Genomic DNA, 25,333 nt, shown 5'->3' with positions numbered 1-25,333 from the left:
GCGCAGATTATTTGGGTTGTAGTTTACATAGACTACGTAGACAATCTAAAGTGCATTAAAATAAATTTTCAAGGGTTTCATGAAAGGAAAGTGACATTTTCAACTGTATTGGTTCCTAACGAAATGAAAAGAATCCTATTTACAACAAAATTTCTCTTCTCTTCTATTATCAACTATGGAAGAAGATAAATAGTATGCAAAAAACAACAACAGATGGCAGTCGTGAGGCAAGAGTGGTCTTTTTCCCACAAACACTAGAATATTTCCTATATTAGGTTTCTTCCTGGATGAGAAATTGTTCGAATTTGGAAGAAAGAGTATGAAAAGTTCTCCTCACACATCAACAACTGATAGGCACTATAATTTTATTTTAATTCCACAGCGCCCTTTGCTAAGTTATCACCTTTCGCCATGTTGTTTACATTGATATGTAATCTCAGTGCTGAAGCGTGCTGTCTCTGGAAGGGTAGGCACAGGACGGAGCAGGGATTGGGGAGAGGGGAAGATGTGATTTTTTTAAACAGTAGTATGTTAAAATATAGCCCCTAGAAAATAAAAGATAACATATTGCCTGAATCTCGTCTACTGCTGTTCGAAAAAGTCGGGATAGTGATTGTAAAGGATAATGTAGTGATTAATGCTCTCGCTTTATAATCAAGAAGTAGAAGGTTCGATTCCCCCTGGAGGCATTGGTTCAGATTCTACTTTAATCTAGTCTCGATTAGATATCTGAGAATAAAGGTGCTTCTGTTTCGAATGGCAGAAAACAGTGACAATGGGACTCGATGTTCTGACCACGCGTCATCCAATGAAAAAGCCGTTCTGTGAGGCCCAGCCCTTTTACATTTCTTATATTAAAGCTGCTCGTAAAAATTATTTGCTACTTCAATAACAGTATTGTAAATGTTTCTCACGCATTAAAGAAATGGATCACTTGATCGTCACTTAGCGTTTATTTCTTTTTAATGCTGACCTCCGCTGCGGATTGGTTATAACAGCATGCTACGACAAGGGCCTCAGGTTCGAATCCCCACCTGGGCATAGGTGTTCTTTGTGAGTGTCCCTTCATCAAAAATAGCAGAAAGCCAAGTAAAATTAACTAAATATATCAATCAATTATTTCTTTTTAACTCTTTTATGCATATAATTCTTCTTTAACAGGCGACTTTTTTTAAAAAATTATAATATGGTTTAGAAAATTATGAAATGCTAAATGAGAACATGGACACCTTTCTGTGTAATACACGGACCAGAAAATTTCAGTAACATGGATTTTCTCTATACGTTTGCATTGTACGTACTTTGCCCCATTTTAAAAGTAGCGCGTTTTCAGTTATGTCACTAACCATGAAAGGAAATTTCACCTCAATATCCCTTTCCTCAAAGAAATAAAATACTTTCCCTCTCTGAATCGTGATTGGTGTGGGGCACATCCAGCAGATAACACTTCGCGAAAAGCGGTTCCTCAAAAGAGCTGAAAGCACCAAACTTAACACTGGTAACCAACTTGCATGCATTATGTGCAGTTACAATTCTAATAATGCTTACTTTGATAGGTTAGGAGGCCAGGCTTAGAGGTGTTAGCAACACATTTTCGCTACATGTTAGCAGCTGGGTGTGCTCCGCTCCCGGCACAGCTCTGAATCTTCCATGGAAACGCTGCTTCTCAACAAGCTCTGTATGTCCACTGCCAGCTTCGTCACGCGCTCGTACACGATCGGCACTCTTCGGAAGTCGGGAAGAGAGGGTGAGAGAGAGAGAAAAGAGGCCGGCCTCTCAGTTTACGTTAGAGGCAAACGTGCCCCTGAAATTATGCTTTCCCGCACAAATCACATAGGTTGTTATCGGACCAGCTGAGGCACTCTCAGGTGGGCCTCGCTGAATGCGCATATACGGTTCCAGGCAGGGTTGCAGACTTGCGGTAATTATCGGAAGACCTAGAATTTCAGTTTTCTTTTATTAAGCGTCGTTTAATGAAATTTATAAGTAATAAAATAATCCATAATAGACAAATATATTAGGGTAGGCCCGGCCTCCAGGCCTCATAGGATGCTTCGCCACTGCGTAATCTACGTGCAGAATGTAGACTATCGTTGTTTACGCGTAGACGCACATCACTGCTCAGAACTAAACCACGTCATTGAGGTAGATGTTCTAGAGGGTCTCAAGCGGCCTTCCACCTTAAGGAAATTGAATACGAAGTTGTGACCTACTATAACCACGAGGAAAGAGGCTATTGGTGGCAAAGGATCCATGTGATCTCCGTATGCAGCTTCAAGCCAGAAGTTCTTTCTCATTAGATGTTTCTTGTGCGTGGCAGAAATAGGGCAATTGAATTCAGTCTTCCCACTGCTCTACCTATTATACACTCATTGCCCCAGATGCCCAATTAGCCAGGTTTGCTAGGAGTACACAAAATTAGTTTTAAGAAGTACAAAATGTTTTATTTGTTACACTGTCTTAAATTGTAGGTTATAAGAATTTAAGGTGTTTTCATTAACTGTACATCTCTTTGTAAAATTGTTAGTGGAACTACAACTAACATATTTTTCTCTTAACAGGTGGCAATCAAAACTATCAAGAAGGCGAAGATAGAGACTGAAGCAGATCTAGTGAGAATTCGGCGGGAAATCCAAATTATGTCGTCAGTCCAACATCCCAACATAATTCATATTTATGAAGGTAAGATTGTTAGGTAAACTGCATGGTCCAACATGTTACCTTTCCCATGATAGCAATTGAAAACTGAAATTGAAGGTCTTATGATAACTACTGCAAATTTCCATCCCTGCCAGGTACTCGATCTTTCCATGCAGTGAGCCTCTTTTTCAAGGCTCATTTGGTCCCGAACATCCCATGTAGTAAATGCAGGAAGTCTAATTTCCCCACTAGGTTGAATAGTATTCCTTCAATGTTAATTTCCGATCAGGAATGGCAATTTATTGTGAAATATCATAAAATTAAGTTGGTCTTAAGGCTCAGCTAAACCTTTGGCCAATACCAGGGCAGGTGTTTGAGAATTTTCCTCTTTTTTTAAAAAAGCAATATGATATTTCAGAATGTGAAAAGTTGCATACTTTCTAGAACATTCACATGAACCTTCACGTGGTTCGCTTTTGCTCTTGACTAGATACTATCAGTAGTTAATAGGCTTACATGGCCACAAAACTATTGAGAATATCTAGGCAACAGCAAAAGCAAACATGAAGATTGACGCGACTGCACTAGAAGTAATTCTAATCATATGCAATTTGTCAGATTTTGGTGCATAGCTGTTTTTTCACGAAATGAGATGAAAATTGAAAAAAAAAAAAAGGTGTCCTGTTGCAAGTCAAGTGATTTTTCAAATGTCCACTCCTTTCGAAAAAATTCTATGATGTCCCAAATTCTGAAAAATTATATCTGATTTTAGAAAATTCATGTGAATCTGTGTGCTTTGCTTTCCCTGTTGCAGTGGCGTATCCTGGATTTGCATAAAGGGAATGCCGTACATAATTTTTTTAGAACATATATATTATGGAATGGGGGATAGCATTATACGTATTCAGTAGTTGACAATTTGCACATTAGGGCCTCCCCCATGGCGCAGTGGTAGCGTCATTGCCTTGTAATGAAGGGGTCCCGGTTCGATACCCGGTGGAGGCACAAGTGGTTCGGATCCCACTTTAAACTGTAGGTTCAGTTCCGATTAGCCTTACTGTGCATAAAGTGTACTTAAAACAACAACGCAAATTTGCACATTAACATTACTAAATATTGCGTAACGTATAAAGTAATGAAATATGGATAATAAAAGTTTAAAACTCACCAGGTTTGGTGTCTTCATAAAAATTATAAAATCACTTGATATTTATAAACAGTTTATATTTACATAGGAGATTCACAATTGAGTTTTGTTTGGCTTATGCAAATAACATTATAGTAGAGGCCTAAATTACGATCAGAGATTCAGGAACAAATTACCAGACTTGATTAAAATTATTTAAATGTAAATTCTGCTCTTCTGTTTTGAGTGGTAAATTCCCTTAAAATATCCTCGTAAAATGAGGGCAATGTCTTGAAATAGAAACTAATAGTACGTTTAAATTGCTAAATCCATCCTTATAGTCCACAGACTTGTTCTATCAACACCAAACAATAGACAAGGCCAACAGAACAACCTCTCTGTAACATCACAACCTGCTAACCAGCTAGTTTTCTTGTATCGTGCAGTTTGAAAATGTCTTACATACTCTTGTTTCTTATCCTTATGATTACTACACAGGTCGGTTAAAGAAGGGCAAGGTCTATCATTTTTAACTATTTCTTGTTTTTCCGAGAGAGCGAAAGTTGAATGGTTTTTTAGTTAGGTCCTGTATCACACCCTCGGTTTCATTTTCCATCATTTTTTTAAATATTTCGGGAAAATACTACACTAAGTCATGAAGAACTTTGAAAGAGGCCCAGAAATAAATATAAACCAAACTTTAAACTAAATGTGCATTGCACTGTACCTCCAACGAGAAAAATCAATCGCTGCCACTGCTCTTTGTTTAACGAAACAACAAGCATACTCTTCTCTGTAGCTGTCACCTCACCGCATGCAGCCAACGCAATATCCATGCATTGTGAGGGGGAAGAAGTGGAGAGGGAAGGGAAGAAGAATGGGAGCAGTGCTTGCCCACATTAAAATCTTCCTTCGCTGATGCGGTCCATCCGACAGCTTGCTCTGCGACGACATTAATGAGCATATCTACATTCTAATTTCTTCATATAGGAGAAGTATTTATTTTACACGAGAGCGCTCAACTAAGCTTATATTACATTTCTTGGATCTGAAGTGAAAGAAAGTAATAATTCTTTTCTCACAATTGACGCATGCGCCCAGAAGACGTCTCTGCCCTGTTTTATTGATATTTGCAATAGTTTTGTGGCTACATAAAACTATTAAAGCCTATTAAACTATAGCAGATATCTAGACAACAGCTTATCCATCCTTCTTGTGTGCTGAATATTGGTCATTTCAAAATCTGTGTTTTCTCTTCAACACACTGTATAATCATTTCCCAAGTTTGCAATCAGAAAGTCAGGAGCCATCTGTGGGCAGGAATTTTCCCATATCCCTCCCTATAAATACCACCCTGAGAGAAAATGCCAAATAAACTATATGTTGCCTCATGTTTTGGCATGTTTTTAGAGATATTATTGTAAAAATACAGGCTCAACCAGGAATTGAACCCAGATCTGTGGCATACTGTGCTGTTGATACACAAACTCTGCTACTGAGCCAACCCTGGTTTCAGTAGCTCAGTTTGTAGAGCAATGGCAGAGACCTAAGTTAAAGTGCTGATCAAACCGCTAATTTTTGCTATAATTTTTACATGAACCATATATTGGTTCAATATTCTTTGAGCATACATGTTAGTGAAAATTGTAAAAAAAGAAAAACATGTTTTAATAACTGCAAATATTCTTTTCCAGTATTTCCACATGTTAGTGAAAATTGTAAAAAAAAAAAAAAAAAAAAATTAATATCTGCAAATATTCTTTTCCAGTATTTGAAAACCGTGAGAAAATGGTCCTTGTGATGGAATATGCAGCGGGAGGTGAATTGTACGACTATTTAAGCGAGAGGAAAGTGTTAGTAGAGGAGGAAGCTCGTCGGATATTTAGGCAAATATCAACAGCTGTTTATTATTGCCATAAGGTATGTTATGTGGAGATATATTTCCAGTTTTCAATTTTGCATTATAAAAAATTATCGCCACTGATTACTATACTCTATCCTGGGAATCTCTAGAGCAATCGAACATAAGAAAGTGTCTGTGCAAGAAGTGACTCGAGAGGGCTCAACCAATGAATGTGCGAGAGAGACAGCGAGTGCATGAAGAGGAAAAGGTGGTTGCATCTGTGCAACCACCAGTGCGTATTGCTTCGCTCCACCCACTTGCTGCGCAGTCTTGCTCAACAGATTCCAAAGACATTACAGGAGAATGTTTTAGAATAAAAAAGTAACGTTAATATTCTTGTGAAATTTTTGGAGAGCATATCTGACACAAAATTCATGTGCATGAAGTAGGTGTTACGAATTTATTGCCATTTAATGGGGAGAAGGACAATTTCCCCGAGGTCTTTCTCGCTGGCGCAGCTGCCGATCACTGTTGCCAACTTCGCTCTTTTGGAGCCAGATCTGCCTCTTTCGTGCATTCGTTTGGCTGTGAACAAAATTTAATTTTAGATTTTAGAGTATTCGGCATGCATGGTATTAGCGATTAAAATTACCGATATGCCATCTGGTGGGATTTCCAGGAAGTACTCTAAGTAGGATACGTTGTGTTGAAGTCGTTTAAAGCATGGGGAATATGCGAGAGAGTAAGGTCTACTGTTCAGGTTTTTTTTGCTCTAAATCTTTTTATGGGTCAGAACAAATTAAAAGTTTTCATGCGTTTCCACCCCGTGGAATCAAGAAAATGAAATTTGTTAATAAATCAGCGAAAACGTAATTGACAGAAGATTGGTATGGGAGATATAACACTGTAATCCGGCAAGGAAATTACGAAGAATGCACGAGTCTGCTTACTTTATTTTTCGAGAGATAAATATATATTACCATGAAAGTAAAGTTTTAAATTGTACTTTATAAATAAAGCTTTTTTTTTTTTTTTTTTTTTCGAAAAATCATGAAGCGTCTTACCCAATGCATCCATGTATTACCGGTATTACGTATGTGTGAAATTTGGAACAGGTGCAAGTCGATTAAGAGAGAAAATGAAAATAGTTTGAGAATGAATTAATATCAAATGTAACCAGAAAGAAAAGTGGACCTGCTAATGTTACTATTTCATTCAGTACGATGTCCTTTTTCAGTAAGTATAGCCTTGTCATGAAATCGTGAATATTATTATTAAACCAGTCTTTCTCTTTCGAGAAAGAACTGCAACGATATGTTCGCAATTTTCTCCTGTCCCAGCTTTTCAAGTACAGGCTAATTTCAATTCCTTTATTTTCAAATAATTTCAGAGAACCCCAGTTACAACATGACGTGCAGATGATACAGCACTGCTTTGGACAACCAGTGCGTATACATAGTTTCGTCTGCATTTTCGGTGTTATTTTTGCCTATCATAATTAAATGCTTCGTTCTCAGTACAGCTTCACGTTTGTTAGAGTACCTGGAATTCACATCGCATTCGCAATAATTAAAATTATTGCGTAATTTAAACGTTTTCTACCATACTAGTCATGACAACACGCTGCTACTTTGTACTACTGATGAATGTAAACAAAGATTTATCCTACTTAGTGGCCATATTGGAATCGATACTAGCGCTCAGGTGGTAATTTTAATCGCGAATAGATACTTGAATTGTTGTGATTTTTGTACGAATTGTCACACATTTATGTTAATTGTCGAATTTTTTTTTCAGCATAAAATCTGCCATCGAGATCTAAAATTGGAAAATATCTTACTGGATGAAAATGGCAATGCAAAGGTTAGTTTATTATAAACAATATTTTTTATTCTATAAATAGTACATTATGAAGACAGAAAGAAGAGAAATTTGTATTTTTTGAAACTTGTTTTGTCATGGTATAAGTCATACCACGGTCTTTATTGCACATGTGCATTAGTTCAGATCTCACTTTAAAATCTAGGAGAAGTCCTGATTATTCTATCTTAGCATAAACGAACATAGAATAAACAGTGTTTTTTTATTGGCTACTCCACATAAATAACAGGATTTGGTATAAATATGATAAAATGGTTCCAACTCCACTAGGTCTGATGAAGAAATGGAAACATTTGTGAAACGTCGCCTGTATATGAAGAAAATAATACACCCTTTGTAAATATATAGGATATTTCGAATGTAAATCTTCGTTATTTTGTAATAAAATAGTACGGGTGTGCGGAATCCCAAAAAAGTCGGGACCGGGATCAGGGAAAAAATTTCCCATCCTGATCCCGACTTCTGGAAATGATTTCCCAACTTTTCGGGATCCTGAACAGTCAGGAAATCCCAAATGGTCATTTTTAGAACTGGTCAATTCTCGATGTTTTCTGCATTATAAGTGTCTGACACTTCTCAGAGATTGTTAGTTTTCATTCCAGAAATGCAGAAAGCAATCGCTTAAGGGTGAATGACATGTAGAATCCAAGATTTCCAGAACGTCGGGAAATTTTTAACATTTCTCGTCCCGAATATTTCCAGGCTTGGTTGGGAAATTTGCAAATTTTTCCTGTCCCGAACATCAGGATTTAAATTTCCTGACCACAAAAACTGTACCCCCACACCCCTACAAAATAGTGAAATATGCTAGAACCCTATTGGATTCAGGAATATATGGATTATGTATTATTTTAGGCTTCAATATGCAAACTAAAAATATTCATTTTTTTTTCACTTCAGATCGCAGATTTTGGTTTGTCCAATGTCTTCGACGAAAGACTTTTGCTAAACACATTTTGCGGTAGTCCTCTTTATGCTTCACCGGAGATTGTTAAGGGTACACCATATCATGGACCTGAAGTAGATTGTTGGTAAGTGCAAGAAATATATTAAGATATTAGACTTATGTCCATTAACACTGTACGTACTGCAACTCTTGTTGGATGTCAGGTTTCCATGCTAGAAAACCTCTCTCACTATTTTGGGATTTTCTGAACTTCATTCAGTCACTTGAGGTTGGCTTGGTAGTTGGGTAGAATACTAGTAGAGAATGCCAGGGTATCAGGTTCAAGCCATTGTCAAGCTATAGATTTCCATCTTCTCAATTACGTACTTATTATCGTATATAGTTCAATATGTTGAATGTCAAACAATTGAACAATATAACAGTTTGAGTGTTCGGGGAAAAGGCACGTAAGTCACAAACTGCAATTTCCTGTTTCTTTCATCTGAATCTCGCCGAATCAATTAAACAAAATATCAACATATGGGCATGTGTAAAGATTCTAAACAATGATGTTCCAACATGTATATGACGTCTATAATGTTTGCTATTACAAGAATAAACATAAAAGAAACTGGCTGCTGTAAAATTATAATTTTTTACTTACGCGCTTTTCCCCTGAACAGCCTAGAATTAGCAAAAGTAGCATACTTACGTGAAATGTTTAGGCTAACTACTAGTGGTTATATGTGTAATTAGAAGGCAAATATATTGTTGCAGTTTCATTTATTTACAGTTCGTTTTTATTGATTGTCATGTTATTCTATTTCTCATACATGTTCACTTATTTGTCAAAAAGGCTAAAGTGCCATTTGCAATTTTTGTGCAGTTTTTTATATTGATAAATGTGCTTAAGTCCCACAAGTGCAAGATGTTTTTACCTGTACTTTTGCAAACCTTCAACTATGATAGTCTGAATTTTCATTAATCTGTAATGGTTATCCATGTTTTTTTTTTTTTTTGTTTTTTTTTAAAAAAAATAGAGTTAATTTATGAGGGTCAGTCAGTGGAAAACAGGCCACCCTGTATAACTATGAAACTATGTGCTCACCTTAAAAGTAATCCCTTATAGGTGTTGAGGCATTTATCCCACTGTCCTGGCAGTAGGTCAATGGTAGCCCTGTAGAAGGTGGGTGGTTGCTGCAACAACCAACAACAACCACTTGTGTCCTTCACCTCAGCATCCGACTTGAACCACGCAGTGCCCGTTCCAGCTCACCAAAGATGACATATTCTCATGGGGACACATCCAGGCTATAAGGTGGGTGCTGGAGTGTTTCCCACCGAAATCTGTGTGACAGTATTCAGACATGCATTATCATGCAACACCACCATCCCGAGCGACAGCTAATCTGGTCTCTTGGATTTGATGGCCTGGTGCAGGCACGTCAAAGTTTCTGTATACCGCATGCCAGTAACGGTTGCACCTTTCTCACAAAATTCTATAAGCGGGGGCTCCTTGTGGGCGAAGAACAATGTGAGGAGCATGTGACCGCAGGAACTCTGCATAGCCTTTGATTTCTTCGGTGGTGGCAAGGCGGCTGCTTACGCTGCTTGGTTTCTGGTTCATACAGATGGCACACGAAATCATCCCCCGTGATAATTTGAGAGAGAAAATGACTGCCTTCGTGGTTGCATCGGAGGAGCATCTCTAGTGCCATTCTCATGTGAAACAGCTTTTGCTCTGCAGTCAGACTGTGGGGAACATGGTTATTCCAGTTCGTTGCTATTGATTTTTAGGTATATAAAAATATCCCAGCATGTCATATTCTCAAAGTGTAATTTTCTTTGCAGGTCATTGGGTGTTTTGTTGTACACTTTGGTGTATGGTGCGATGCCTTTTGATGGTTCCAATTTCAAGAGGCTGGTGAAGCAGATCTCGCAGGGGGACTACTTCGAACCAAAGAAGCCATCACGTTAGTCTTTTTGTTTAAGTAATTAGTTTAATTAACTGATGAGTTTAAATTAGGGCTAATCTATTTGTAGTGTGGGGTGTTACTCCCACATCCCCTATACGCCTTCATGGCATGGTGCTAAGCACAGGAGAGCACTTTACCTTTTTTTTACCTTTACCTATTTGTACTAGTACAAGCGTCTGAGGTGTTTAATACCTATTTGTACTAGTACAAGCGTCTGAGGTGTTTAATACCTATTTGTACTAGTACAAGCGTCTGAGGTGTTTAATACATGTCATAATCTGATTATCGCTTGCATGATTTTAGGATTGTTTTTGAAATATGCTAAAAAAATGTAATACAGTAAAACCTTGTTAATCCGGATTAATGGGGGGATAAGTTGATCGGTTTAACGAAAGTCCAGATTAACTGAAATAACCTAAAAGAACAGTAGAAAGTGTATTAAAACTCAGTTTATAGCAACAAAACATTTATTATGGTGTATTTAAAGGGCATAGGCCTAAATACACTATACAGTACAGTAAAATGTAAAGCAATACTGTACATGCAATGCAGTACGTACGGCGAATGCGATTGCTGACTGCTAGCCACATTTAAAACCTTGAATTCTTCCCCCCCCCCCTCCCTCTTACCTGTTCGGATTAAGCGAAGTCTGGCTAATCGGCGTCCGGACTAACGAAGTTTTACTGTACGTTTATTCAGAATTTGATCAGCTTAGCCCTATTATGAAAATATAATGTGGTAAGCATTTAAGAGTGTAGAATTGTAATTTTTTAGGGTTTGGCCAAAGATGCCTGCAGGATTTTTCTTGGAGGGGGGTAGGGTATAATAAGATTTCTCATCTTGCACTGCAACCATAGGAACTTACATTTTACCTTTCTGTACTTTTTCATGATGCACAGATATCAGAGACCACTTAATTTGCTGTATTTCATGTTACCTCATGGCAATCAATATGATCGTGTGTCTGGTTGTTTTGTTATGCATAGCAGTTAATTGCTATGACTGACAGCCTGTAAGTCAAAGGAAACAATATTATTTGTAATAAAATATCACATCTGCAACTCCGCTACAAATTCACTCAAATTTCCAACTTGTCTTAGCCTATTTTTCAAGTCATTCATTTCTCCGATTCTTGAATACTGCTCTCAGTCTTTCTAGCATGGATTCAGTCTTCAGCTTCTTTACTGCCATTGTTCGTCGTAGAATTCCTTCTCTGCGGCATCTTCAGAAACCTGACATCCTGACTATTTTGAACATTCAGTTACTGCAGACCCGACGCGATATGGCCGATATGAAATTTTTCTATAAAATCATCAGTGGAAAATTAAGATCTGAAAATCGACTTACAGAATTCAATTTCAGGGTTCCCTCTCGATTGACCCGAAACACTGAATTGTTCCACAACTCTGCCGCTAGGCTTTTCCTATACAGAGCTCCCTGTTCCACAGGCTGCCACAGTTCTATAATAAACTACCTACAAACATAGACATTTTTGCCCCTGAAAGTATTTTCAGATCTTCTCCAAGAATGAATATGTAAATCTTTTGTTTGGTTCCTTGTTTATGTCTTATCATGTTTATATTTACATTTTTTGTTTTTACCAGAAACCATCTTGACTTGTTCTTGTTGATTTGTTAGAGTTTTCAGTGTAAAATGGCCTTATTGGTGCTGTATCTGACACTTGGAATAAATAATAAACAATTTCATGATTTAAATTACTTGAACTTTTCCCAGATATCTCAGGAAAGTGCCCGTATGGGTACCCGTAGTGCTGGTCAGTTTCATAACAGGCGCTATGATTTGCGTCTGGAGCAATGATAAGATGGCTGCTCTTTATGCCACTACAGAAATGCACGAGAAAGTAGAATAATATTATTCAATACACATATTGCATTGCTTTTACTTACTGGTTCATATTCTTAACTCCAGACTGAGCAGTTTGCTAGTGAAAGCAATTAAACAATGGCAGTATTGAGTTAGACACCTTTTGTTTGTATTCTTATATGTCTTAAAAGTGTGTTCTTTTATACAGTATATCATTCTTGTGGTTTAAAATCACGTGCATGATATTCTGTTTGTCATCTTTACAGCTGCTTCCCCTCTGATCAAGGATATGCTCACTGTAACCCCAGCGAAGCGAGCGAGTGTCGAGCAGATCTGCTCCCATTGGTGGGTCAACGAGGGATACTGCGAGTCATGCTTGGAGGTTGCAGAGGATCTGGCCAACCAGACTCCTGTTCGCCTAGACCTGCTTCTGTGCTTGGCCCCTGCACCCGTTGGAAGTGATAAGTTGGTGGTTCCTAAGGAAGACGCTGAGGTATGTACTCGGAGAGCTCAAACATTATTTATTTTCACTCACTGAAAAGTTAGTGGAAAATTAAGGGGAGCATTAGCATGGACTGTTGAGGGTTCAGGTTGAAATCCCAATCCGGAGTGTCTTTTCTTTTTCTATTGGTTAATTTATCTCCTCCTGAGTGTCATATGCCATCTTTAATGCTATCATTAGTTACATGCATAATGCATTTTTCACAGAAACATGAAATGTGAAAGAATATGCTCAAATGCATTTTTTTATGTATTTCAAAGGCATCTGGTGCATTATCCTCCAAAGTTTTGTCAATAAATAATGTGAAATGAACTGAAAAATGCAAAATAATTCTTAAACACGAAATTTAGTTTATTTACCATTGCAACACTTTCTAAGTCTGAATTCTGCTTTAAGTATTTGAGGAGCAAAAATTGACTCCTTTACACAGGAATAAACGTTGTGATAACTACATAAATGTGCAATTAGAAAGGAAGTGTTTATTTTGTAGAATAAGTGTAGTTTTTAAATACAATTTAGGGTTATAATAATCATTTACACACCACTTTTGATGCCGAAATGTGCCCAGTGTTTGTATTGAAATCTTGATCTTTTGGTCACCATAAATATGTCGCCCTAATTATTGCTATTTGTTGAAAGTGGAAAGTCTTGGATTTGAATCTGAAACCCTGCCACTATGTGACTAATAGTTAGACTTACTGTTAACTACAAATCCAATTATGTACATATTATGCCAGTTGGTTATTTGCCAGTACCTGTCATTGCTAAACAGGCAAAAGATGTGTCTCTGTAGGACTGTTCACTGCCAAACGTTTCTGGCGGCAGTGCCAGCATAGTTGTCTACTTTTCCATTTGGTTTCCCTATGTTTTCAATTGAGTGCAATGCTGTGTACTATTCAAATGTAAATTACACCAAAGTGAATAGTTTTTCACTTAAATCGATGTGAAACATGTTTGTATGAGTTCAGAAAATTGACAGTAGGATTCTAAGTAATATATTAGAGCATAGTGGCAGGCCAGGTAGAACTGCTAAATAGCATGTGTTTTTTGCACTAAGTGAACTAAACTTGGTGTCAGTTGGGTCCTTTACACCTGCTACACCCAGCTAATATACAATTTTTTTGCTTCTATGCTGCACTAGATTCTTTTCTAGTTTGCAAGTATATGTAATTCAACAGTGTGTGTCGGGACCAGATATATTTCCCAAATAATCCAGAAATATGTATTATGTGTCATATATGCATGATTATACGCTATGTCCTCTCCAATAATTTAATGTTAATTTATCCTTTCTTTGAATAAAGCAGATATGTTTCCCTTGTACTTTCCTCTTTTTTCTTTGTCTAAAACACTTTCAGAATTATAAGTCCTGTAAATAAAAATGCCCTAGAAGTTATGAGATGTGAAAGCAAACAGGGCCAAAAGGGCTAAATAAAAATCAAAGATGGGGAAAGGAAATTCTCACCAGACATACATACACAGATGATGGACAAAAATATGGAAACACCTGCGAAGAAAAGCTGGAATGCTGTAGCTAATAAGGTGCAGGACCACCTTTTGCTTCCAAAACGGCCTGCAGTTTCCGAGGAATGCACAAATACAAGTCCTGGATGGTGGATAATGGGATCTTGCACCATTCTTCATGCAAAAGATGGTCACAATCCTCCTCAGTGTCCTGTCTCTGTCACTCAGTGTACATTTTCGTCCACGCAGGTGTTTATCTGGTGATGTCTTTCCGGACACACTATATGCCAAATAACATGGCTACTTTGATAACAGAGGCACCTGGAAGGCGGGCACCAACAATTTGCCCTCTTTGAAACACTGTCAGTTCGGACATGATTCAGCATAAACTGCACTGCACGCTATCTACAGTGCAACTGTAGACTCCTACCAGTCTGACAGGGTCCTATCTCACCGCACAAGACAAAAGAATGTCGCACCTCGTCCCGATTTCAAGTGGAAAAATTGTGTCGATATCACCCGTTCCGATGTCGTGGTGTTTCCATATTTTTGTCCATCACCTGTATGTAGTAACGTTTCTCAATTTTATTTATAAAACAGAAACTAGTCTTTACTAATCATGTCGATCAGTGTGATATGATTTAAAAATGAAAGTCACTTATTAACAACCACTATAAAAATAAAAGTACAGTTTTGTGAAATTGTGTATTATTCTTTAATGCACTGACTCACAGCAACGCCCCTTTTTTCACCCAGGTAAATTCATTTGCAATGGTACAGTGAGGGGCACTCATGACTTGTAACAACCGTTCTTACTTTAAGTGGAATAATTACAAGCCATATGTGTCAGTGACTGTACATGCAAGGACTTCGGAATTGTAATGCCCATTTTTGTTTTACATTGTAGGGTGCGGCTGCTTCTTCCAGTGATCAGCAATCGAGAACGACATCTGGTGTTGGTAGTGAAGTGTTTTCCCGTTCTCATTCTGTGGGTAGCCTCATGGAAATGGACTACCCGGATGCAGAAAAGAAAATCAAAGACTTTGTTGAGGAGAAGAGCAAGAAGAGAAGCGAGAAGGATGCGCAAAAGAGAAAGCTGGAGGAATGTGCAAGTGGTGAAACTGGACCAAAGAGGAAGGAAGTTGAGAAGGAAGAGAAAAGCAAGGTGAAGGATGAGCAAGACTCTGCTGAGATCGAAGGTGCGTGTGCTAATATCGATACGAAAACAACCACTGACCAGTCTCAACCTGGTGGTGATAGTGAAGGTGCTAAACTTATTTTGAAGGAAGATTCTATGGACGTTGACCTTTCTCTTGGTGATACGTCCAGTTGTGATGTGCATGCTAGTGCTGTTAGCAAAGTGAGTGAGGATAGTTCCGTTAAAAGTAGTGTGGTTTCTAGTGAAAAGGAAAAAGAACCAGAAGTGGATGCTACGGAAGAAAAACCTAAAGCAAAGCCTATCAAAGAGCGTAAGAAGTCTGTGAAGAAAAAGTCTGAATCGAAAGCAGCAACAGTTCCTACAATGGACAGTACAATAACTAAAGTCGAGGATACCGCAGCATCCGAAGTTGTGGTTACAACAGTCATGCAGGAAGTCATCGAACCAAAGCAAGATGTTATTGAGGAGCAAGCCAAGAAGCCAGTGGCAGATGCAGATAGCATTCCTGCTGAAACGTCCACTAGTGAAACAAAAGTCAAGACCATAAAGAAGAAGAGGAAACCAGAGTCTAAGTCAGAAACTGACAAACCTGAAACTACCCAGACTCCCAGTGAAGTGAAACCAGAAGCTGTAACTCCCACTGAACCTAGTCAATTGAGTCCCGACGTTAACGATAAGGTGTGCAAGGGTGCTAGCGCCGATACCAATACAACGAGCACAAAGCCAACGTCTGAACCTCAGGAAGCGGGAGATGAGAAACCGAAAACTGACAGCGATGTCAAAAAGAAGGTTGTAAGGAAGAGCCGTGGGGACCTCGGTAAACTAGGTTCCAGTACCGAAACTTCTGGTTCATCTACACCAGACACGGCATCACCGACGAGAACAACAGAGCGCAGAAAGTCTCGTGTTTTTGAAACAGCAGAACGTTTCAACTTGCAAAGTCAGGAGGTCAAATCCCCAACTGTCGAGAAACCTAAGAAGGTGTTTATACCAGGTATCAAAGTGAGTGATGCAAAGAAAGCCTTTGAGAAGAAGCCCGTTATCACCATACCGGGAGTCAAAGTTTCCAGTGCTCGAAAAGCTTTTGAACAGCCAAATGAGGCAAGTTCGCCTGCTGCAAAGTCTGACGAGAAGTCCTCCACAAGCGATGAAAAGAAGGAAGCTGAAAAGCCAACAGTCCCTGAACTGAAGAAGGATATAACAGGACGTGTAATATTTCCTGAACCTGCCAAAACTGAGGTGCCAGTCGTACAACAGAGCAGCGAGAATGTTGACATAAAGAAGAAGGAAGTACAGCAGAGCAATAAGAAATCAAAAGAAGAAAATGAGAGTGTTTCTGAGAAAAAGGACACCGTTAAATCATCAGAAAAGATTGAAGAAAGATCGAAAGAGAACGAGGAAGACTTGAAGCTTATTCCTGCTCTACAACCAACTGATAAAGGTGTCCATGAAGAAGCCAAGATCAAGAAATTGATAGAACGAGAAACAAGTGAAAATGCAATGAATAAAGGAACTACGGAACCTAAACTTCCAACGCCTAGCAGTCCGAACAAGGCTGCCAAACCACCAGTCCCGAAGCTGGATGGGGACAAGGCTAAGACAAAAAGTAATTCCAACGTATCGTCTCCTCTTTCACCACTGTCTCCAACCGATGCAAGTAAGAAGCCCGTAAAGGTAAAAGTGTCTGCGAATGAAACAAGAGTCGCTACGATGCAAGTGTCTAGTCCGGAAACAAAGTTTTCTTTCGATGAGTTACCAGCATCAAGCAAAGCAAAATCAGGAGTCAAAGAGAAGGATGTCGACACTTCCGTAACTGTTACGCTTCGTCCTCGTTCTCTAAGCATGACACGTGAAGCTCCATCTAGTCAGTCTGGAAGAAGAGAAGGTAGTGTGGAAAATTTCAAGGAGGACAGTGAGAAATCTGAAGTGCCAAAGTTAGAAAAGAAGAAGAAGAAGACTGCTGTTGAGATAACTCTGAATACATCCGGATCAAAGTCAGCGACATTACCCCGTAGGACATCAAAAGCAGAAATACAGTTGAACCAGCCTAAGGAAACTAAACCAGTGTTCCATACTGAAGTCGAGCATATGATTGGAAATGGTAAAGATGCAGAGCCTTCGTTAAGAAGCCAGAGATCCGAAGTAGCATTCCCAGTGGCTGCTGCTAGCAAAGAAGATATCCATCGACCCTTGTCATTCAGGTCTATGTCCGTAGAGCCAAGTCCGAAACCAAAACCCGCAGAGCGGATAATACCCATTCAAGTTGAGAAGAATGAAGATGCATCATCTCAAGCTTCATCGGTTACGCGACCTCCTGCCGGACCTTCTGCTCAACGTCAGCGATCCGGTCGGGAAAGCTTGTCACGCCAGAGCACTCAGGATTCTGACACTGACAGTGCCATATCTTCAGGTCGTGGACCGGAACCCATTCGCAAGTCTCCTCGTGAGTTCATCATTCCCATTGCTGTAGAAGGAGGAGGATATGTGACACCTCGAGCCAACAGTGTCGAACCTCAAGAAGAGTCTGTGCGATCAGAGAGCTGGCATCATGGTAGCAGATTTGGACAGCCTAAGAGAATGAGGTAAGTCATAAAAATTATAGTAAGTGAAATATTTATTGACAGTGCAGTGCACAAAGGAATAGGTGTAAATACTTCTTCAAGTGATGGTACAAGTAGTCTCACACCTTTGCACTATTTTTCATGTTTGTACCATTTACACTTATCCAGTTAAAACAAGTGCATGTATTCATGTTTGGAGAAGAACACTCACTGTGCATAATTAATACACACAGAAGCAAATTACTATTTTTCTCACACAACTGACTTATACAGGTTCTATTAATTGAGTTAGTTTTTAAGTCCATTGTAAGCACAGATAGGCTAATCGGGACTGGACCTACAGTTTTAATGTACAGTAGACTAGCAATTATCCGATCTAATTGGGACTGAGGCTACCTCGGATACGGAAAAACTCTGATAATACGGAGATAATGTCCTAATAGGTCGTAAATGACGAAACAACACTTAAAACTATATAGTAATTATTTATTACTAGTACAACATAAACGAGAAGATTACTTTTTCAAAAAGTCTTTCATAGTTTTTTGGACACACGTTTTCCGTTTGCCACTCATACTACATTACTGGCTTAGAATAGGCCTATACACAGATTTAAACACCACCGTAACAATTGGATACACCCACAATGTAACGAACACGTGTAGGGTGGACGGTGACTTGACTCCAACTTACTAGTAAACAAACAGGGGGTGCGTTATGAAGCACGATGTTTTCCAACCACTCCCTTGGTTAACCCAGAGCCTCGGTTAATCACGAGTGTACTGTATTATCCGAACCACTATGTCCCTCCACTGGGTACAAAACCTGTGACCCCTTGATTACAAGGCAACAACTTTACCGCTACGTCATTGGGGAGGCCCTGGTTCTATTACTGTTGGTGGCCCCTGCAAGTATTCACATGGAAACCTGTTGTAACAACTACTTGTAATTCTCGGAATAGAAACTGCAGATCGCCAGTCATTATTTGAAGACATCATCTTTGAAAAATTAAGAAACTAATTTGAAATTATTACTTGGTAAGAACCTATAAATAGGAATGAAAAAAACTAGCCAAAGACTACCAAAAATATTTTATTACATATATCAATTTACTTGCATATATTTACATATTTATGATTTTTCTATGTATTAGCAGCATTAACATATTATAACTTGTGAATCTTTTGCCAGTAGTGGATACTTTGTGCGCATTTGAAATTGAAAATTTGTCTTTCTTGTTTTTTGCAGCAGCCTGTTAAGTGAGAGTGGAGCTAGTGAGGATGAAGGATCGCTGTTCAGCAGCCCATTCAGCACTCTTCAAAGAAGGGAGAGTGAGAACCATGATGATGAAGCAGGAAGAGCTATTCATATGCACAGGCTGAGGTCAGTCTTAAGTTTGTTTGAAACAAATGTCACTGACATGTACCATGTTTTATTTTCTTTGATCTACAAGCCAAATGTGGCTCATCCCAAGAGCCACAAGTTTGCTTTGGCACATCTTCAGAGCCACAAGTTTGCTTTGGCACATCTTCAGAGCCACAAGTTTGCTTTGGCACATCTTCAGAGCCACAAGTTTGCTTTGGCACATCTTCAGAGCCACAAGTTTGCTTTGGCACATCTTCAGAGCCACAAGTTTGCTTTGGCACATCTTCGGAGCCACAAGCCGACTTTGACACATCTTCGGAGCCACAAGCCGACTTTGGCTCATCTTCGGAGCCACAAGCCGACTTTGGCTCATCTTCGGAGCCACAAAGATTGATTGGTTCCATATGTAAATTTCACAAGTAAATTTTACATTGACTGGTTCCATACTCAAATTTCACATTTAATGTTAGTTTCACATGTAATTTGCATAAATAAATGTAATATTGAATTGTTGCACATCTATTTCAGGAGTTCCCGTCCAAGTCGTCACCCTATAGAGCACAGCGACAGCTTCAGTTCTGCTGAAGAAGACGACGATGATGGATTTGAAATCCTCACTGCAGAATCCTTGTTCTCAACTCTACTTTCAAGGGTATTTTTCCTAATTTATTATTGCCGATCGAAATAGAGATTGGTAGAATAGTGTCGTGAATTATCTAAATTGCAAATGCTATTACCAGAACTTCAAGTCTTGAAAGTCAAATAGTGGCAATGTGATTCAATGTGCTGACAACACATCACTAATAGCTTTAACAATCCATTATTTCTACATCGTGATTCATAGGTCTGTGAAACGTTTTAGAAATCTACTACAAATAAACAATACAACTGAGAAGAGGTAATTCTGATGCCGATAGAAGAACAAAAGTTTCCAAATTTTTTGTACGCACATCACAAGTGCTCTGTGTGTCCATCTTTGCTGATGCTGCCAAGTATCTAACCAATGCTGCTTTTCATCCCACATGCATGTTAGCACATTACGGTCAGTCACTGCCACCCCCATGGTGATATGGTTGTAAAGTTCCTGAAGATTAGCAGGGGGTGGGGACTTGTTCTGAAATTCTGCTTGAAATGGTCGCTGCATGGTCACAGTGAACAAAGTTTGTGCATATTTTAACACCCTTTCACACGTTTACTTACTTACATACTTATTCTGATCCTCTTCTACCGATTGGTGTCGAGGTTTTAGAGAGAGCTCGCCATCTTGCCCTGTCACGATCTTCAGCCAACTTCCTTCCTTCACTCCACAAGATGTTCCTCCTGATCAGAATTTCCTTCATTCCCTCATTCCATGTCCTATGTGGTCTTCCTTTCGGTCTCTTCACATCCAATCCTCCCATTCTTGTTTCCCATACCTGTTTAGGTATTAGATGTTTTTGCTGGGCAGACTTGAGTGGCAAACCATGATAAGTGTGCCCATGCAGTTTCATAGAACAATTTGGAGAGTTTCTATTTCTATGAGCATCAGAATCACCAACCACTATCTTTTGCATAGTTTATCTGTGATGAATTTCTTGAGTTCTTGAGTCCACTTTATGAACAGATAGGTTAATCAAGACTGGCCATACAGTTCAAAGTGTGCATGTTGAATTGTTATTTAAAAATAATTATTTTTGAATTAATTTGCTAACATTTTGTGCTACAATATGTATGTGTGTCTACTGTGAATAAGTGTGTCCTCAAGTCCCATCATTCTGGGGCAGTGTGTTGTACTTTTTGCTTATACAGGTCTGTTTCTCTTCAGGTTCTTCATGTATCAGATCAGTAGGTAGAGCTTATCAGAAAATTTTATATCTGTATTTGAGTGGTTATTGACGAAATATTCATGTCGTTGTACTTTTTTCATCAGATTTCATGTCCGATATATCGTACCAAATTTAAGACTAAGTTGAGGATTTGTTTAAAAGTATTAAGTGTGTAATATAAAGGTTAATTCTCACAATCAAGTAATGTTCCATAGGTGAGGAGTCTTACACAACGATTGAATGTGGAAGAAGGCGGGAGACCAGGATTTCCCTCATCCCGGTTGATGGGTCACGTGGGAGGCCCCAGTTCCGGAGGCTTCTGGACGAACTTGTATGGCAGGCAGATGGAGCCACTCTCAAGGTATGTAGTGGTTAGGCTTATCAAATTGATTGGTTTTGATTTAATTTGTATTTATGATTCATTGATTGTAGTTTCTGAAAGAGAGACATTCCTGGATATAGTAGTATACGTTTGTTTGTATTTGTGTTATAGTAAGTCTTTTCTGCCACTTTTGGCTAACCATGACGATGAGGATGAGTGATGATGAGATGAAATTGATGACAGAACACTCACAAATAGTGCTCATGTCCAATCTGGGGCTCGAACCTTGGATCTTTGGTGGTATGATCGATTGTAGACCACATAACATGTTAGGATTTGTTATTTGTGTAAGGTAATAAGTAGCACTAGAATAATCATCACTTTGCATATTTTTGGTAAGGATGATATATTTCAGAAACATATAGATTACTTATGTGAAATGTCATATTTCCAGGTTGCACAATTTAATGGTTATTTCCGATTAATTTTGAAGACACTCTGTCTTCATTCACTAAGGGTACGGCATCCGGAGTGGAGATGGTACCACATCGCTGCTTTGTTAGTTCCTGGCATATGTATCCTGGCTTGCATCGTCTGCTGTGCTTTTTGCTTTCTGTTGTCAGGTGGCGCTGCAGGGTGGTGGTTGGGGGCTGGGCTGTCCGCTGGGTCATGCTGCCTAACCTAACCACCACCCGTCAGTGCCATCTGACAACAAAGCAGAAAGCACAGCAGACTACGCAAGCCAGGATACACACACCAGCATCCCCAAATGCAACTACCGCCACCTGGAAACTATCAAAGCAGTGACACGGTACCATCTTCGCTCCAGATGCCGTATCCTTAGTGAATGAACACAGTGTCTTCGAAATTAATCGGAAATAACTATAAAATTGTACAACGTGGAAATATGACATTTCATGTACGTAATTCTGAAACCACGTTTATTGCATTCATCATGAATATAGAGATTATTATGGAGAACAAAATTATAGCGCATATATCTGGCTATTTCTTATCGAAGATAATTGGAAACTAATGCAGATATTTGTTATTCCATCCAAACATTATAGATTTCATATATTATGAAAAGTATTTAACCTTTATCGTCCAGATGGTCCATCTGGGAACCACACCTGTATTTCTGTTGAAGACCGATAGTCTATATATCGACCAACAGAGCACGGCAGCAATTAACGTGCCATTTCTTGAAAACTACACATGATATTTCAGTTCTGTCTTCCTTGATCTTTAGTATACATGTGAAGGTATGACATACTCGAATTACAAAACAATACATCCATTGTTACTACTATTAGCAAGCAAAGTTGAAAAAGTCCTTATTTTCCCTTCATTACCCCATATTATTATGGAATAGATTTAGAAAACTGGGTATAACTTCTAAACTGCTGGATCTTTTTGAAAAATTGAAATTCTACATGCAAGAATGAGTTAAAATCAACATTTTAAGCAACGTCAGACAAGTATGGATTCAGTGGGGGGAAGTGGGGGCAAAGGCCCGATTGTCAAAATTTGTCCAGAGCATTTGTTAGCACACGGCAGCAACTAACGTGTCATTTGTTAGAAAGTAAACAATATACAGTAGACTTGCGATTATCCGAGCTAATTGTGACCGAGACTACCTCGGATACGGAAAAACTGTTGATAATACGGAGATAATGTGCTAATAGGTCTTAAATGACGAAACAACACTTAAAACTGTATAGTAATTATTTATTACTAGTACAACATAAATGAGAAGATTACTTTTTCAAAAAGTCTTTCATAGTTTTTTTGGACTGCTCATATTCACTTTCTTCATCGTTTTCCACACTAAACCACTGCCCCCGCTCACAATTTGACTCACCCACTTTTCAATGTCCTTCCGCTTACGTCTCCAATCTCCAACAGTCACTTCCCTGACTCCGTAATCAGCAGCAACCTTTTTAATAGACTCACCTTTATCCAACCTTTTTATTGTGTTTCATTGACTTTGAATCTTGGTCTATGTGAGCTGGAATGTGAGTGAAATTATTATTATTAATGTTATAAATATTAATATATAATTCATATATCCTGCTTTGCAAAGTAAATGTCAAAATACACAGTTTCTTTTTTTCCTAAGATAAAACCAGTTGCATTCATCTTGTTACTTACATAAGTTTGGTTTGATTTGAGTTGGTGTTTCAAGTCCACTTTATGCACAGTAAGGCTAATCGGGACTGGACCTACGGTTTAAAGTGGGATCCGAACCACTGTGCCATGTGCCTCCACCGGGTATCGAACCCGGGACCCCTTGACTACAAGGCGACGACGCTACCACTGCGCCATCGGGGAGGCCCTACTTACATAAGTGGATGAATGAATAATGTCCTCTTTTTCCTGGTTATGTCCTGCATTTCAGTTGAATTTTGTTTCCCGATAAACCACACACCTTTTCTGTTTGCCACTCATACTACGTTACTCGCTTAGAATAGGGCTACACAGATTTAAACACCACCATAACAATCGGATACACCGACAATGTAACGAACACATGCATCCAACTTACTAGTAGTAAACAAACAGGGGGTGCGTTATGAAGCGGGATGTTTTCCAACCACTCCCTCAGTTAATCGGGACTCAGTTAATCTCGAGTCTACTGTACTGTATTTCAGTTCTGCCTTTTATTATTAATTAGTGTACATCTAAAGGTATTATATACTAGAATTACAAAACAATATATTCATTGTTACTACACTCCTCACAAAAAGTTCGCCATATTGTTTATTAGGTGATAGGCACAGCCTTGGAATGCAACAACACATGATGTATCTGTCTGTCTGCTGGACATTCTCTCACTCAGCTATGGCACTGTATATATAACCTTTTGCCTAATATAACAATATTCTGAACTTTTTGTGAGGATTGTATCATTAACAAGCACTGTTTGAAAAAGTCCTTTGTTTCTCTTTTGTTACTATGGGATAAATTGAAGATAAAGGGCTATTTCTTCACAACACTACATCTTTTTGATTTAAATTGGAAATGTAAGAATGAGTAAAGAGCAACATTCTAAGTAACTTCCGACAATTAAGTGTCCAAGGGGAAGAAGGGGTAAAGGCCCAAACTGTTTTTTTCTTTTTTCAAAGTTACTGCTGCTTTATGTAATGTTATTATTTTTTTACTCTAGAAGTATCAGTCTGTTTCATCGCATCTTTTCATGGTTGTAGGAATGTACTGTCGCTACATACATTTTTTTCCATTCACTTCAGTCTATTGACCCAATTTAATCTGTCTGCAACAATTAGTTCTTGAGCTATAATTTTTTTTGTACTTTTGTGTTTGAGAAGGCAACGGGAATACAGGTGAGCGAGGGATTGGGCGATAAAGGTTAAGGTCTGGCTTCATCTTGGGACTGTCTTTGCAGTGACTCATTCACTGATACTTTAAATTCTAAAAGTAGAGAATGTTGATTTTAAAAAATGCCCTTGAAACATTGAGCTCAACCTTCCTGAGTATTTTTTGTAATAGTTGCATGATATGCTTCATAATAAATAGGAAATCAGCAAGTGCCCTTTGAGGGATTCTAACCAGATATCTAATATTTGATAATTTAGAAAAGTAGCAAGATTTGCAAAGTCATTGCTGTGAGGGAAGCCCATGATCCAGCTAAACTCTTTTCCTAAATTACTGTAAACTGCTGTAATTGTTGTAAACGACCAACAGGAAATTTGTTCTTGTTTTCTAGTTCAAACACTAGGAGGATTTCGTACCAACATACGTAAGTTTGGTACTTCAACATGAGATTATGGTTGATTTCTTGATTTGTACTTGGATGCTTTATATACTTTTTATATTCCACATTTGTCTCATTTTGTATTTTTTTTTAAAATTCATAACTTAGTGACCAAGTTGAGTCATATGTATTTCATAAAAATTAGTTTGTGCACTTTGAGAACTACAATATGTAAATAGAAAGGAAATTCTCCCTTGTGCTTTG

At 38.5% G+C, this 25,333-nt stretch overlaps 1 protein-coding gene across 3 annotated transcripts in view; it reads left to right on the top strand.

Moving 5' to 3' along the window:
* Positions 1-25,333, top strand: part of Nuak (Nuak family kinase 1) — a 173,222-nt gene that overhangs the window by 110,229 nt on the left and 37,660 nt on the right. For all 3 annotated transcript variants that reach the window (XM_083112315.1, XM_083112317.1, XM_083112318.1), the window contains exons 4-13: positions 2,562-2,682; positions 5,535-5,686; positions 7,407-7,472; positions 8,391-8,521; positions 10,228-10,349; positions 12,443-12,669; positions 15,050-17,883; positions 19,111-19,245; positions 19,756-19,879; positions 21,248-21,393. In XM_083112315.1, coding sequence (XP_082968441.1) covers positions 2,562-2,682; positions 5,535-5,686; positions 7,407-7,472; positions 8,391-8,521; positions 10,228-10,349; positions 12,443-12,669; positions 15,050-17,883; positions 19,111-19,245; positions 19,756-19,879; positions 21,248-21,393 — 4,058 coding nt within the window. The remainder of the gene's footprint in view (positions 1-2,561; positions 2,683-5,534; positions 5,687-7,406; positions 7,473-8,390; positions 8,522-10,227; positions 10,350-12,442; positions 12,670-15,049; positions 17,884-19,110; positions 19,246-19,755; positions 19,880-21,247; positions 21,394-25,333) is intronic.

This window comes from Lepisma saccharinum, chromosome 26 (genome assembly GCF_977018435.1).
Source record: "Lepisma saccharinum chromosome 26, izLepSacc3.1, whole genome shotgun sequence".
Taxonomy (NCBI): Eukaryota; Metazoa; Arthropoda; class Insecta; order Zygentoma; family Lepismatidae; genus Lepisma; species Lepisma saccharinum.
This window is presented reverse-complemented; position numbering and strand designations above follow the sequence as displayed.